General features: G+C 38.3%; 1 protein-coding gene across 1 annotated transcript; it reads right to left on the minus strand.

Annotated features, from left to right (window-relative positions):
- Window positions 1-687: 687 nt before the first annotated feature.
- Window positions 688-15472, minus strand: LOC141176354 (myosin-4-like). Its single transcript, XM_073660300.1, has 41 exons — window positions 15363-15472; window positions 13690-13732; window positions 12771-12984; window positions 12530-12673; window positions 12273-12429; window positions 10939-10966; window positions 10687-10804; window positions 10509-10601; window positions 10345-10408; window positions 9077-9175; window positions 8892-8995; window positions 8646-8784; window positions 8301-8419; window positions 8070-8219; window positions 7822-7992; window positions 7370-7679; window positions 7036-7106; window positions 6853-6940; window positions 6633-6750; window positions 6411-6534; window positions 6191-6327; window positions 5852-6107; window positions 5525-5767; window positions 5237-5413; window positions 5005-5150; window positions 4726-4816; window positions 4233-4622; window positions 4023-4149; window positions 3822-3940; window positions 3534-3730; window positions 3247-3430; window positions 2936-3101; window positions 2667-2791; window positions 2274-2582; window positions 1994-2197; window positions 1781-1906; window positions 1506-1676; window positions 1325-1429; window positions 1146-1241; window positions 928-1059; window positions 688-826 (listed from the first exon to the last, which is right to left on the minus strand). The coding sequence occupies exons 3-41, from the start codon at window positions 12969-12971 to the stop codon at window positions 812-814; spliced, it is 5814 nt and encodes a 1937-aa protein (XP_073516401.1). The 5' UTR covers window positions 12972-12984; window positions 13690-13732; window positions 15363-15472; the 3' UTR covers window positions 688-811.
- Between the last annotated feature and the right edge of the window lie 221 nt (window positions 15473-15693).

The raw sequence follows: 15693 nt of genomic DNA on the forward strand, positions 1-15693 counted from the left end.
TTTTCTGCTTTTTTGGTCTGTTAGTTGGTAAGTTATACAGAATCGTGACATTTCCTGGACAAATTAGACTTTTATGAGCACCAAAAACAGTTGTATCTTGGGGGAATGAGGGCAGTAACACCATGCTTTTCTAAAAATCTGGTGTGAAAGAACAGAGAGCTTTAATTATTTAATACTGGAAGAGGAAAGTTAATTTGAGGGTTGGACTTGGTTGGTTGGTGCCCTTTACAGTTGGTGCCCTTCTAGTTCATTCCTTTCCCTATGGTTTACCATTTAATGTCCACATGATGCGTATGGCCATACCATATGGTGACTAAATACCATAGACCAATCAATGTACTAGGGAACTTTTGATTGATTCAGGTACCACGTGTGGAGTCTGACATACAAGCCCTCGGTGCCCCGAACATCAGCACCAGTAGTTATCCATTCAGCAGTGATTGTCATTGATTGGAGACAGCTCATAATCGGGATGGACCACTTCATGGACAACCACTGATTTCCTATTATTTATTACCACTGATTTTCAGAACTACGACTGTTGGTTAGGGTTTGACCATGGTAACTTCTGCATGGCTTGTACTATGGATTTATGAAAAATAAAAAAAAAATTGGTTTCACGGGGTGGCCCAAATATTGTGTTCTGCCATTTCACAACTTTTAAGAAAAGAACCCACGAAACGAAGGGACTGTCTGCAGAAAATTTATTTGCACCTAGAGACGAAAAATACTACAAAGCTGACCCGACATTTACAAAACCAGCCCATATTTTATGAACATCTTTTGTAAATAATTCACGTTCGATCCTTCTTTATTCTTCTGCCTTCTGCGGATAAAAAAAAAATAAAGATGTGTTAGTAAACTTTATATGCGATATTCTTGATTAAGTATCAAATCAAAGAGAGATTTCGAGCTGTTCGATCTCACCTTGCCGATGTCACGGCTCTTGGCTCTCATCTTGTTGACTTGAGATTCCGCAATGTCAGCGCGTTCCTCAGCTTCTTCCAGCTCGTGCTGGGACTTCCTGAATCGGGACAGGTGGACATTGGCTTGTTCCTCCTACAAGATGGACATGACATTGAGGAGATGTCTCTAAATATTCTTATCCATTATTATTATTCTTATCAAAAATTACATAGACTTACAGATTCCTCTGCCTGTCTCTTGTAAGCTTTGACCTTCAACTGCAGTTTGTCCACTAAGTCCTGAAGCCTAAAGACGTTTTTCTTGTCTTCTTCAGACTGTTAATAAAAGATGAAGTATGTGAACTTGGTCTTAATGTCAGGACATTCATTTTATAAGGATCTTTTTTCATACCATGTACCTGGTAAGACAGTTCCTTTACTCTCCTCTCGTACTTGCGGACTCCCTTAATGGCATCTGAGCCTCTCTTTTGTTCGCCATCAAGCTCATTCTCAAGTTCACGCACCTACAAATACAGTTCATATCGTTAGTGAAAACTGCATCGTTTATAAATGATATTGTTCTCGGAAACACTTTCTTACTCTGCTCTCAAGTTTCTGGAGCTGTTTCTTGCCACCTTTCATTGCCAACTGCTCGGCCTCGTCAAGACGATGCTGAAGATCCTTCACTGTCTGCTCAAGGTTCTTCTTCATTCTTTCAAGGTGAGCGCTGGTGTCTTGTTCCTTCTTCAGTTCTTCAGCCATCATGGCAGCCTAGGATGATAACGAAGAGAGCAATAAGATGTAATCTTTTGCAGATTGATTATATGTTCATCAAACGGGTATTTTTTTTCTTAACTTTCAGAAGTTCTACTTACGTCTGTAATTGCTTTCTTGGCTTTATCATCGGCATTTCTTGATTCTTGGACGGCCTCCTCAACTTCAGTTTGAAGTTGCGATAAATCAGATTCAAGCTTCTTCTTAGTGTTGATCAGGCTAGTGTTCTGTACAGGGAAGAATGATGATGTTAGTGACGGAATACACCATTAAAAGATGTACTATTATTGTGAAGAAATAAAATACAGCCCAACCTGAGAGTGGAGAAGCTGAACACGCTCAGTGACGTCCATGAGCTCTTGCTCAGCCACTTTGCGGCCACGCTCAGTTTGTTCCAGGGCGGACCTCATCTCTTCAATTTCTACTGTCATGAGGTTATTTCTCCTTTCTACGATGGCCAGTTGTTCCTTCAGGTCATCGCTTCCTCTAATGGCATCATCAAGATGCAATTGGGCATCCTAAAGAGAAATAATTCAGTTCACTTTCAAGTCAACAATATCTCAATCCTCAAAAAAATATCTTCACACAACTCACCTTCAGTTGTCCCTGTACGTTCCTGAGTTGTTTCTGGGCCTCTGAAGCTTGGCGGTTGGCATGGCTCAGTTGGATCTCCATCTCGTTAAGGTCTCCCTCCATCTTCTTCTTCAGTCTCAGAGCATCATTCCTGCTTCTGATCTCAGCATCCAAAGTGCTTTGCATGGACTCCAAGGCTCTCTGGCTATTCCTCTTGATTTGCTCGATCTCTTCATCTTTCTCCGCAACTTTCCTGTCAACTTCAGACTTTATTTGATTAAGCTCCAGTTGGACACGCAGGATCTTGGCCTCTTCATGTTCCAGGGAACCCTAAAAATATACAAATTGTTAAGTTTATGATAAAAATAAAATGATGCTAAACCATTTTATTATGGCATGTTCTGGTTAACCTACCTCTGCTTCTTCCAGTGCTGATTGAAGGTCAGACTTTTCCTGTTCAACCTGTTTTTTAGCTTTTTCGATTTCATGGATGCTCTTCCCAGACTCGGCAACTTGTTCAGTTAAGTCAGAGATCTCCTCTGTTAGTAGTAAAAGAAGATATTGAACCAATAAATTAGAACTTTCTTTAATATCGTCAATGATTATACTTCCAAAGGAGTAGAGAAAATCGTAATAAAAACGGTCACAACTTTTTTACGTCGATGGAAAATGGTGGAACTTACGTTGGAGGTTCTTGTTTTCCCTCTTCAGTGTCTCAAGTTGATCAAGTGCTTCCTCATATGAATTCTTCATCTTAAACACCTCCGTACTAAGGGATCTTGATTCCTTTTGAGAAGCTTCGAGTTCAGCCTGAGCTTCCTCATATTTCTGTTTCCAGTCTGACAAGACCTATCGATTGAAAGACAAGATTTTGGATATAACAACACTATTCTACTATTACAAGAATCACCCACCAGTAACTCCAATTTTGGAAATATTACCGAAGAACGATTTGAAAGTGTGAAAAAAGAAGTCCTAGTAATTAATCATTTACCTTATCAAAGTTTCTCTGCTTCTTATCGAGGGCGGCGCAGGCTGAATTTGATCTTTCTACATCTACCATGAGGTCTTCAACCTCTCCTTGAAGTCTTTGTTTAGTTTTCTCGAGAGAAGCACATTTTGAGTTGACAGCCTCAATTTGTTCTTCAGTTTCCTGGAGGCGCTGTGCAAGTTTCTTCCTGTTAATCAAAGTACATAATTATTGGACTAATATTAGGTATACCTTGACCAATTTCAATTGGAATTGGATTTCAAGATATATGTCAAGTAAAGGAAACCTACTTGGCTTCTTCCAGTTCCTCTGTACGCTGGATGGCGTCAGTCTCATATTTGGTTCTCCATTGTGAGACTTCACCATTGGCCTTGGACAAAGCCCGTTGAAGTTCAGCCTTTGCCTCTTGTTCCTCTTCAAATTGTTCCCTCAACAGGTCACAGTCATGGCGGGCAGACTGGAGTCCATGTGCAAGTGCATTCTTGGCCTGTATTAGTAAAAAAAAACCATTTACTTAGCTTGAGGTCAAAATAGCCTTGGGACAATGCTTAATATATTTAAGCAACTTAGCACCTTACCTTGGTTTCTTCTTCAAGCTGTCTTTTCAGCTCTTCAGTCTGTTGGGTGAAGGCCTGTTTTCCTCTGGAGAGTTGAGAAATTAAAGATTCTTTCTCCTCTAGTTGACGGCCAAATTCCCCTAATTAATACAAGTAAAGCAATGTCAAACTTCTATTCGTGGAACCAGATTTGCCCTTATTACGTTTAACATTAAAAATTACCATTTTCAGTTAAAAGACGTGCTTTCTGGGTATTTAAGTCGTTGAGTACCCTAAGATGCTCGTCTTCCTTTGTCTTAATTTCGCTAAATTGGTCCTCCAGTGTTCTACACATTTTCTCCAAGTTGGCCTATGAAGTCGGAGTAAAAAGAATGTTCTTTATACTGAAGATTGCCTTAGGTGTAAAGTGATGAATACATTTAATGTGCTTACTTTGCTTTTGGAAACAGAATCCATATTGCTGGCGAGATCATCAATCTCCATCTTGAGTTCACTCTTCTCTTTTTCCAGCTTCTGCTTGACCCTCTGGAGATTATCGATTTGTTCTCCGAGCTCGGCCGTGCTATCGGCATGCTTCTTCCGGAGAGCGGCGGCAGTGGCTTCGTGTTGTAAGGTGGCTTCTTCCAGGTCACGTCGCATCTTCTGGAATTCAGCCTCACGCTTCTTGTTCATCTCAATCTGAGCAGAGGTTGCACCACCAGCTTCTTCAAGGCGCTCGCTGATCTCCTCAAGCTCTCTCGAGAGGTCGGCACGCTGCTTCTCAGCCTTGGCACGGGCTGCACGTTCCGCCTCAATTTCTTCTTCCAGTTCCTCAATACGAGCCTACAAGATTTGTTTTTTTTACATTTAAATATTGATGTTCATTCAGAAGTATGGAGTGAACATTAATGCTGTCTCTTATACCAATAAATATAAGTTTTACTACCTGGAGCTCCTTAATTTTCTTCTGTAGTTGAGCTGCCAGGGCCTGTTCATCCTCAATCTTACTCTGGAGCTGACTGATTTCAAACTCCTTCCTGTGGAATAAAAATAAGGGATAAAAAATATCAGTCCACCTGAGTATAGCTGGTTAATGATGCCAAGAATATAGCACAGTTGGTGGAGTCGGTCAACCATTTAATGTCTATGGGGGTGTTTCGGCTCTATACGAGAAGTTTGACCTTTCCCTCATCCCGATAGATATTTAACAACAAAATTTTTTTACTTTTTAACTTTTTCATCCAGCTGTTGTTTATCATTTTCCAAGTCCATTGTAGACTCTTGAGCCAACTTTAGGTCACCTTCCAGCTTTCTCTTGGCCCTCTCTAAGTCCATACGAAGCTTCTTCTCTTGTTCAAGAGATCCTTCAAGCTAAGATAATAAATCATGTTAGCTTTCGACCATTGCAATGTATTTATTTCTTTAACGAAAAGCACTTTGCTCACGGCCATACATACATCATCAACTTGTTGCTCCAACTTGGTCTTGGCCTTTGTCAGAGTATTGACTTTGTCCTCTTCAGCTTGAAGATCATCCAAAGTTTGTTGGTGGGCTTCCTGAAGTGCCTTCTTTTCTTTTGTAAGTTTGGCTATGCTTTCATCCAGGACTGCCATTTCCTCAGTAAGGTTTTTAACCTTCATGTGGAAAAAACAAATAAGAATTATTCAACGAATCACAAGCAATGTTTTTGTCACACTCTTGCACTGATGACCATATTCTTTGTCATCTCGATGAAAATAAATCACCTTATTCTCTGTGGCATGTTTCTCCTTCTCTACTTTGGCCAATGTTAGCTCCAGATCATCAATGTCCTTCTTCAGTTCAGAGCATTCATCCTCCAGTTTCCTCTTCTTGGCAGTCAGTTCAGCGTTAGATTCTTCTTCATCTTCTAGCCTCTCGTTAACCTCTTTGATTTTGCTTTCCAGTTGAATCTTGGCCTTGATGAGACCTTCACATCTTTCTTCTGCATCTGCCAGGCCCTCAGATTCCTGCAAAATGCATTCGGGGAACCAAATTAACTTAAATTCTTCCAAAACTCATTGTAACCTGGAGTCTGATGATTTATTACTTACAGATGCCACTTGGAGCTGCAGGTCATTTTTCTCCTGGAGAATGGAAACCATTTTCTCCTCCAGCTCCTTTCTCTTTGCTTCTGACTTAGTTAGAGCTTCCTTTGTCTTCTCAAACTCCTCTTTCATGTTGGCCATCTCTTTCTCAGATTCGGCGCTCTTCAGAAGAGGTTTGATCTTGAAATAAAGTTTCATCCATGGCCAAGTCTTGACATTCATGAAAGCTCGGATGTTGTACTGAATGCAGTAGATGGACTCTCTGGAAACGAAGCATATTTCTATCACAATCATAGTCCATTGAAAGAAGAAATTGTATTATTCTAAATTGAATCTGGAATATACCTCCTCTCGTTCATTTTCTTGAACTCAACTCTCATAAGGTATCCTCTGCAGATAGCCTGAGTACGAGTAATCAGCTGTGCCAACTTCTCATCTCGCATCTCCTCAAGGGTACCCAACAAACCAGCCTTGAAGAAGACCTGCAAACAATACAAGCTGAGTTATAGTATCAGATTCTATGGAACTCTCTAGATAGTGACATAGAAATACCAAATAAAAGTACCTTAGTGTGGCCAAATTTGTACTGAGTGTGATCAACATCGATGGACCCAAGAAGTTTCTCAGAAGCCTTCTTGCTGTCAATGAACTGACCTTCGGGAATAGCGCTGGCATTCAAGACCTTGTAGCTGTTTAAAAGTCAGGATGCATTGGTTTAATAGAATTATAAAAGTGTTTAAGAATGCATAAATATACATAATTATAAAGTCATCGATTTAATCCATACCGCTGTTTGAAATCAGCATAGAGGATTCTGCTGGGAAATCCTTTCCGGCAAATTCTGATACCTTCAAGCACACCATTACACCTGAGCTGGTGCATGACCAGGTAATGATCCATAGCACCTAGATTAAGCAAGTTAATCAGTCGTTATGTAAAGCTGGATGTGCGATTTAATATGGAGATCTTCAGATTGACCTAATTTTAAATTTGGTTCCTTAATTTACCTGGGGTCTTGGTTTCATTGGGGATCAAACAACGTACAAAGTGAGGGTGGGTGCTTCTCAAGTTGGTCATCAGTTTGTTCAGATTTTCCTGTAGATGAATACAGTTATAGGTATGAGGACATTTAGGATAAGACAATAGGATCAAACATGTACAATTCTGTATGAGTTCTTCCATATACTTACCCTGAAAAGAGCAGACACAGTCTGGAAGGAGGAACCCTTCTTCTTACCACCTTTCTTTCCACCACCACTTTCTAAATCACAAACAATATTAGTTAGTTGTGTTATGTTCTATCGTCTCGTTTGGTTCAAAGTTGACTTATAAGATGTTAGAAAAGTGTTTCTCGGTATTTCGAGAACAAATACCCTTTCTTAAATTAATTAAAGGACTTCCAAATGCTATGAACATCCTACTGACTGTGCAGAACGCACAGTATAAGAGTGTTCGGAGAACCCCTAGGAAAATGCTGTGTAGTCCCACGAGCAGAAGGACTACAAGTGGAGAGAGTTCACTTACCTGCTTCTGAACCTGAGTATGCAGAATACAAGAAAGACAGGAGTTTCACTGAAGACTTTTGGTAGAGGCCAATGACAGTCTCATTCAGTGGGTCCTTGTTCTTGTCCAGCCAGCCAGAGATGTTGTAGTCTACTGTCCCAGCGTAGTGGACCAGGGAGAAGTGAGCATCGGCTTTGCCTTTGCCAGGTTTGGGTTTCTGGAAGTTGTTGCACTTGCCGAGATGTTGATCGTACAGCTTGTTTGTAAATGATGTATCTGTGGCCTTAGGGAACATGCACTCCTCTTCAAGGATGGAGAAGATGCCCATTGGCTGGTCAAAGGTGAATAGTAATTGGTAATTAAATATTTATATCACTTGCATGTGAAATATTACTTGTGCAATTTGTCGGATTGTGCAGTCAATATGCTAATAAACCAGTGATCAATCAATACATTTAATTTTCTTTGCATACCTTCTCAATCAGCTCAATGCAGGCGGCCAAGTCCATGCCGAAGTCAATGAACTCCCAGTCGATCCCTTCCTTCTTGTACTCTTCTTGCTCCAGGACAAACATGTGGTGGTTGAAGAACTGCTGCAGCTTCTCGTTGGTGAAGTTGATGCAAAGTTGTTCCAAGCTGTTGAACTAAAATATTTCTCGATATTAATTGTTGTATTAGTTTGACATTTATTCAGTTTGTCACGTGAAGTTACATTACTTACATCAAAGATCTCAAAGCCGGCAATATCCAAGACACCGATGAAGTGCTGTCTTGGCTGCTTGGTGTCCAGCTGCTGGTTGATACGGATGACCATCCACAAGAACATCTTCTCAAAGACGGACTTGGCCAGGGCACCCACTGAGTTGTTCACCTAGATGGGAATGATAACCAATTCAGATTTTTGAAAAATTTCCATCGGTGATCATTGTACAAAAATATTCCAGGACTTTACCTGCTGGACGGTTTGACCTTTGGTCACAAATTCATTTCCGACTTTGACTCTTGGGTAGCACAAAGCTTTCAGAAGATCAGCTGAGTTCAGACCCATCAGATAGCCAACCTTGTCAGCCACTGGAAAACAAAATGAAGACTTTTTATTATAAAGAGCTTTTCACATTTCATGTTCTCATCGATGATATGAAGGTCAACATGGGTTGAACTAGATGGACTTAGTCTTCCTTCAACCTTAAAAACTATGTTACTATGTAAGGTGGTGTGGATAGGCATATTTTCTATCCTTGTTATTGAATGACTTAGGTTGAAGTAAAAGTGTTTAAATGATCTTCTTTGGCCTCACCTTCTGTGCCGTCGGGCTCGGCCTGCTCCTCTCTTTGCTTCTGCTTGAACTTCATGTTGCCGTAGTGCATGACAGCACCGGTCATTTTGTAGATACCGACCTTTTCATCTGAATTGAACCCCAGGATGTCAATGGCGCTCTGTAAATTAATTGCAAAACCTTTGAGATGGAGCTTAGAAGTATCACAAATTTTCCTGTATTACTAGCAAAAAAAATTAGCTTAACTACGTCCGAAATCAAACTTACGTCTGTGGCCATCAACTCCTCTTGGTCATCGATACTGGGCACTGTGATCTCACCTTGGCTCACAAACGGGAAGTCGTATGGGTTGGTGGTGATCAGCAACTGATCTGAAATAAGAAGTTGTGTATTTTGTAATAGTTGCCACCACGTATTCCCAAAGACATTTTTATCCTTCTTCGGTAACTTACCGATCAGTTCTGGTCTCTTGTTGGACATGATCTGGTAGAAGATATGGTAGCTCCTTTCTGCAGACAGCTGGAATGTTACTCTGGATTTTTCCAGTAGATCTTATAAATATATAAAGGAATTAAAAAGTTTTAAAAAAAAGTTTCTACACTCTGGATTTTTCCAGTAGATCTTATAAATATATAAATGAATTAAAAAGTTTTAAAAAAAAGTGTCTACACTCTGGATTTTTCCAGTAAATATATAAATGAATTAAAAAGTTTTTAAAAAAAGTTTCTACACTCTGGATTTTTCCAGTAAATATATAAATGAATTAAAAAGTTTTTAAAAAAAGTTTCTACACTCTGGATTTTTCCAGTAAATATATAAATGAATTAAAAAGTTTTTAAAAAAAGTTTCTACACTCTGGATTTTTCCAGTAAATATATAATTGAATTAAAAAGTTTTTTAAAAAAAGTTTTTACACTCTGGATTTTTCCAGTAAATATATAAATGAATTAAAAAGTTTTAAAAAAAAGTTTCTACACTCTGGATTTTTCCAGTAGATCTTATAAATATATAAAGGAATTAAAAAGTTTTAAAAAAAAGTTTCTACACTCTGGATTTTTCCAGTAGATCTTATAAATATATAAATGAATTAAAAAGTTTTAAAAAAAAGTGTCTACACTCTGGATTTTTCCAGTAAATATATAATTGAATTAAAAAGTTTTTTAAAAAAAGTTTCTACACTCTGGATTTTTCCAGTAGATCTTATAAATATATAAATGAATTAAAAAGTTTTAAAAAAAAAAGTTTCTACACTCTGGATTTTTCCAGTAAATATATAAATGAATTAAAAAGTTTTTAAAAAAGTTTCTACACTCTGGATTTTTCCAGTAAATATATAAATGAATTAAAAAGTTTTTAAAAAAAGTTTCTACACTCTGGATTTTTCCAGTAAATATATAAATGAATTAAAAAGTTTTTAAAAAAAGTTTCTACACTCTGGATTTTTCCAGTAAATATATAAATGAATTAAAAAGTTTTTAAAAAAAGTTTCTACACTCTGGATTTTTCCAGTAAATATATAATTGAATTAAAAAGTTTTTTAAAAAAAGTTTCTACACTCTGTATTTTTCCAGTAAATATATAAATGAATTAAAAAGTTTTTTTAAAAAAGTTTCTACACTCTGGATTTTTCCAGTAGATCTTATAAATATATAAATGAATTAAAAAGTTTAGAAAAAAAGTTTCTACTTTGAATATTTTCTTAAAAATTGTCTTAACTTACATGTTTCAATATCAGCTGAAGACAGTTTTCCTGTGGTACCAAAGTGGATTCTGATGAATTTACCCTAAAGTTTTTAACATAGAAGAAATGTTTTTTTTTTTTATATCTTGAAAAAAAAACAACAAATGGGTGCACTTTTTTTTTATTAATAAAATGTAACTTACAAAACGTGAGGAGTTGTCATTTCTGACCGTTTTAGCGTTACCAAAAGCCTCGAGCAATGGATTAGCCTGGATGATCTGGTCTTCAAGGGTGCCCTATAAAGTATAAAAATTAGTGTAATAAGTTATATATTCGTCAGACACTAAACAGATCTCACTGATACAGATGAAGTCACATTACCTGGATTTTTCCAGCGGGTTGTTCCTCCTTCTTCTTTGTGTCACCAATGGCCGCAATTGTTGCGAAGTATTGGATGACGCGTTTCGTGTTCACAGTCTTCCCGGCCCCGGATTCTCCACTATGTATAAAAAACATTAAAGAAGAGCCAAAAAAAAAAAATACATTTTAAGTAAAACTGATTAGTGTTCCATTAAAAGCATTTCTTTAACTAATACGACTCTGTACTTTTTATCCCTTGAGTTTGACACTTACGTAATCAGGACAGATTGATTTTCACGATCTGTTTTAAACAAAAAAATATAGATGATTTCAGAAAAAAAGCGTAAAAAACTATTGAAACAAGACTGAATATTGATTCATCTGTACATTATTTTACACATTTACTTACAGAAGCCCAATGTGCCCACTATGGACCCCACTGTGGACTAATGTGCCCACTATGGACCCCATTATGGACTAATGTGCCCACTATGGACCCCACTATGGACTAATGTGCCCACTATGGGCCCCACTATGGACTAATGTGCCCACTATCGACCCCACTATAGACTAATGTGCCCACTATAGACCCCACTATGGACTAATGTGCCCACTATGGACCCCACTATGGACTAATGTGCCCACTAAAGACCCCACTATGGACTAATGTGACCATTATGGACCCAATTATGGACTAATATGCCCATTATGGACCCCACTATGGACTAATGTGCCCACTATAGACCCCACTATGGACTAATGTGCCCATTATGGACCCAATTATGGACTAATATGCCCATTATGGACCCTACTATGGACTAATGTGCCCACTATGGACCCCACTATGGACTAATGTGCCCACTATGGACCCCACTATGGACTAATGTGCCCATTATGGACCCAATTATGGACTAATATGCCCATTATGGACCACATTGTGGACTAATGTTCCCACTATGGACCCCACTATGAACTAATGTGCCCACTATGGACCCACTATGGACTAATGTGCCCATTATAATAATAATAATAATAACAAATGGGAGAAGGGGTGTTGAGGTATAAATAGTGAATTACATCATTATTTTAACCATATGTGGAGCTCTCGTCCTCCTTACAACCACTTATGGTCACCATGCTGGCTTAAAGGACTTGTCACTTGCCATAAATACGTGATTTTTAACATGGTCAAATTGCAACTGTTTTCCTGAATCTGGTGTTGTGGTTTCTTTTGTTCTGGTGACTCTCTGTTCCTAAGATATGGACCCCTTTTCTGTAAATATAGACTTTTTAGTTAAAGCGGTGGAGTCCTAATCACTTCTGTGGGCGCCTTCATATGGACCACACCTGATTGGCTAACAAGACTAAATTTACAGATATAGAAGGTCTATATCTCAGGAACGGGGAGACACAGGAAGAAGAAAACAACAACGCCGGATTCAGGAGAACAGCTACGAATAAAGTCCCTTTGAGTTGAGCAATGATATCTGAGGTCAAACATGAAGACCTTTTATAATTGTCCATCGAGACATTTCTGGTGGGAAGACTCTGTTAGGACAGTAGATCCTTCCAATGTTTCCCCACAATTCAATGTAGCCAGTACTTACCAGTCAACATGTACTGATAGGCATTATCAGAGATGGAGAAGATGTGTGGTGGGGCCTCCATACGCTTTTTGCCTCTGTAGGCAGCCACCACCTCGGGGTTGTACACCGGAAGCCACTTGTAGGGGTTGACTGTGGCACAAAACAGCCCAGAATAGGTCTAAAGAGAAACCAAAAAAAGTAAGGAAGAAAAATTTACACAATGTTTCAGGATAAAAGGAGGTGAAGAATCATCGAGCATGGAAGTCTATGAGGCTTACGTAGATCATCCAGGCTGCATAACGCTCTTTGAGGTTATACAAGACAGATGGTTCGTTCAAGTGGGTCATCATGGCCATGTCTTCAATCTTGTCGTACTTTGGGGGGTTCATGGGGAAAACTTCGTCATCCTTCACTGTTACAGTCTGCATAGAATAAAGGAACATGGTGAGATGAAACGTCTTATTATTCTTACAACTATCAGTTTGTAATTCTTATGCCTTTCTGCCCTGTGTAACTTACGGTGTTATCTTCTTTCTTTACGGTTACTTTTCCTCCTTCTCGGCTTTGGATGACTCCTTTTACGTACATTGTCTTTGGGTCAATCACAAAGTATGATGTTTTTGCATCAAACGGGCGATTTTGGGCCTCAATTCTTTCTTTTTCTGACTTTCGGAGGTATTGGGCTGCCTCCCCAAAAGCAGCCATCTCACCGTCAGCCATGGCTGATGATTTTCTGTATGGCAAGAATAAAAAAAAATGTAATTATTGGTTGATTATTGCCATTTTTTTTACACCCTTCTTACACGCAGAGGCGGGAATAAGTGGAACGGACTGTGCTGATCTAATGGGAGATATGGAAAACACTTACAGAAACAGTGGATCTCACTGTGCTACTAAAGTTAACAATAACTTCTATGGGAGTTGTTAAAATGGCCACTTCAAGGCTAAACAGATATTACCATCTCAGCTTTGAATGGGAATACTCATTTACTATATTGACTCACATTAATTTTTCGGTTGATGCCTAATTTTTGTGGAAATTGCATTACTTGGAAAGTTGCATCTAGGGTTAGGGTTAGAGTCAACTCTAACCCTAACCCTACTTTTCTCTCCATGTTTGCCATATTTTGTCCCCCCCACCCTCTCCTAAAAAAAAACCCAGAGAAGTTGAAGGATCAATCTGTAAACTTAGTTTTAACCCCTTATTTAGGAAAGGCAAGGGTGAAAAATAATCACAAATTAGTGGTGACAATGTTCGGCAAAGGTTCGGCTGCTCATTACTTCTTAACAAATTAGGCGCAGTTCTCGTTACCTACCCAATCTAATATGGCCTAAAATACTCCATGATTAATAAATGGGGTAATTTGTGTTAAAATTAAAAAATAAAAGTTCCCATTTTTGTACTTGAAGCCTATTGTAGTCTGGAAATGGATCATACCTTTGAGTATCCTTCTACGATGGAAAAAGGTTCAAAGGATTATCTGCAAGAAAAAAAGAAAAGCTTGCCGGTTAGAATAATTAATTTATAATTGTCCTAGTAATTAACACTTTTATTAATCGGTGTCTCTCCCCTTCTCCCGAATTATACTACTCAATATAATTTTTGAGGGATCTACACTGTTATGATTCAGTCAACAAGTCTAGAAAATTCCCCGTGAACCAATGAATTACTAAAAATCTCATGATCATGATCAATTTACTGAAAATCTGGGGTCTACTTTTCGTTCTAGTATCATGATCGATTTACTGAAATCTGGGGTCTACTTTTCGTTTTAGTATCATGATCAATTTACTGAAATCTGGGGTCTACTTTTCGTTCTAGCATCATTATCAATTTACTGAAATTTGGGGTCTACTTCTCGTTCTAGTATCATGATCGATTTACTGAAACCTGGGGTCTACTTTTCGTTCTAGTATCATGATCAATTTACTAAAATCTGGGGTCTACTTTTCGTTCTAGTATCATGATCAATTTACTGAAATCTGGGGTCTACTTTTCGTTTTAGTATCATGATCAATTTACTGAAATCTGGGGTCTACTTTTCGTTCTAGTATCATGATCGATTTACTGAAACCTGGGGTCTACTTTTCGTTCTAGTATCACGATCAATTTACTGAAATCTGGGGTCTACTTTTCGTTCTAGTATCATGATCAATTTACTGAAATCTGGGGTCTACTTTTCGTTTTAGTATCATGATCAATTTACTGAAATCTGGGGTCTACTTTTCGTTCTAGTATCATGATCGATTTACTGAAACCTGGGGTCTACTTTTCGTTCTAGTATCACGATCAATTTACTGAAATCTGGGGTCTACTTTTCGTTCTAGTATCATGATCAATTTACTGAAAATTTGGGGTCTACTTTTTGGTTCTAGAATCATGATCAATTTACTGAAATCTGGGGTCTACTTTTCGGTTTAGTATCATGATCAATTTACTGAAATCTGGGGTCTACTTTTCGTTCTAGTATCATGATCAATTTACTGAAAATTTGGGGTCTACTTTTTGGTTCTAGAATCATGATCAATTTACTGAAATCTGGGGTCTACTTTTCGGTTTAGTATCATGATCAATTTACTGAAATCTGGGGTCTACTTCTCGTTCTAGTATCATGATCAATTTACTGAAATCTGGGGTCTACTTTTCGTTCTAGTATCATGATCAATTTACTGAAATCTGGGGTCTACTTTTCGTTCTAGTATCATGATCGATTTACTGAAATCTGGGGTCTACTTTTCGTTTTAGTATCATGATCGATTTATTGAAATTTGGGGTCTACTTTTCGTTCTAGTATCATGATCGATTTGCTGAAAATCTGGGGTCTACTTTTCGTTCTAGCATCATGATCAATTTACTGAAATTTGGGGTCTACTTCTCGTTCTAGTATCATGATCAATTTACTGAAATCTGGGGTCTACTTTTCGTTCTAGTATTTTGGCAAATTTGGCAAATTATGGTAAAGAGCCATAATATGACTTGTGATAGGAAATACATATTTTTCCCATGGAATCTACAGGAATCCATGAGAAAAAAACAACTTTCTAGAATTGATATGTATACGATGCTTAGCCCGAGCCTAGGACACACATCCCCGGAGGGGGACAGCTTACCTCTAGATGCAGAGCCGGTGAAGGATAAGTCCACACTGCCGCCCTGATACTTTTATACACGGAGCTTTGCTGTGCCAGCGTTATCACTCTCTATATTTGGACCTTAATATTAAGGCTCTCAGCTGTAAATGTGTCGATGGGGTAATTTTACTTCTGTTGACCACTGTGCGATACAAGATACGACTGGTACCTGAAGGTTAGCCATATGGTCAATCAATTTTTTTTTTTTTGCATATAGTATCATCTGGGATGTGTTTATAGGCAGGCTACATTCATTCCCGATATAGAACAGCGATCTCCATGTCACTACTAAATTTCACGCATTTCTCAG

Source organism: Phyllobates terribilis, unplaced genomic scaffold, assembly GCF_046119375.1.
Source record: "Phyllobates terribilis strain yellow unplaced genomic scaffold, ASM4611937v1 Scaffold_25__1_contigs__length_18738178, whole genome shotgun sequence".
Taxonomy (NCBI): Eukaryota; Metazoa; Chordata; class Amphibia; order Anura; family Dendrobatidae; genus Phyllobates; species Phyllobates terribilis.

Bases quoted from the DNA above. Each gene is read 5' to 3' on its own strand.
- LOC141176354 (XM_073660300.1), bottom strand. From the start codon at position 12,971: ATGGCTGACGGTGAGATGGCTGCTTTTGGGGAGGCAGCCCAATACCTC. The intron at 8,785-8,891 runs GTAAGTTTGATT...ATTAATTTACAG, and splicing joins AGGAGTTGATGGCCACAGAC to AGCGCCATTGACATCCTGGG. The intron at 6,108-6,190 runs GTATATTCCAGA...CTTCGTTTCCAG, and splicing joins AAGAAAATGAACGAGAGGAG to AGAGTCCATCTACTGCATTC.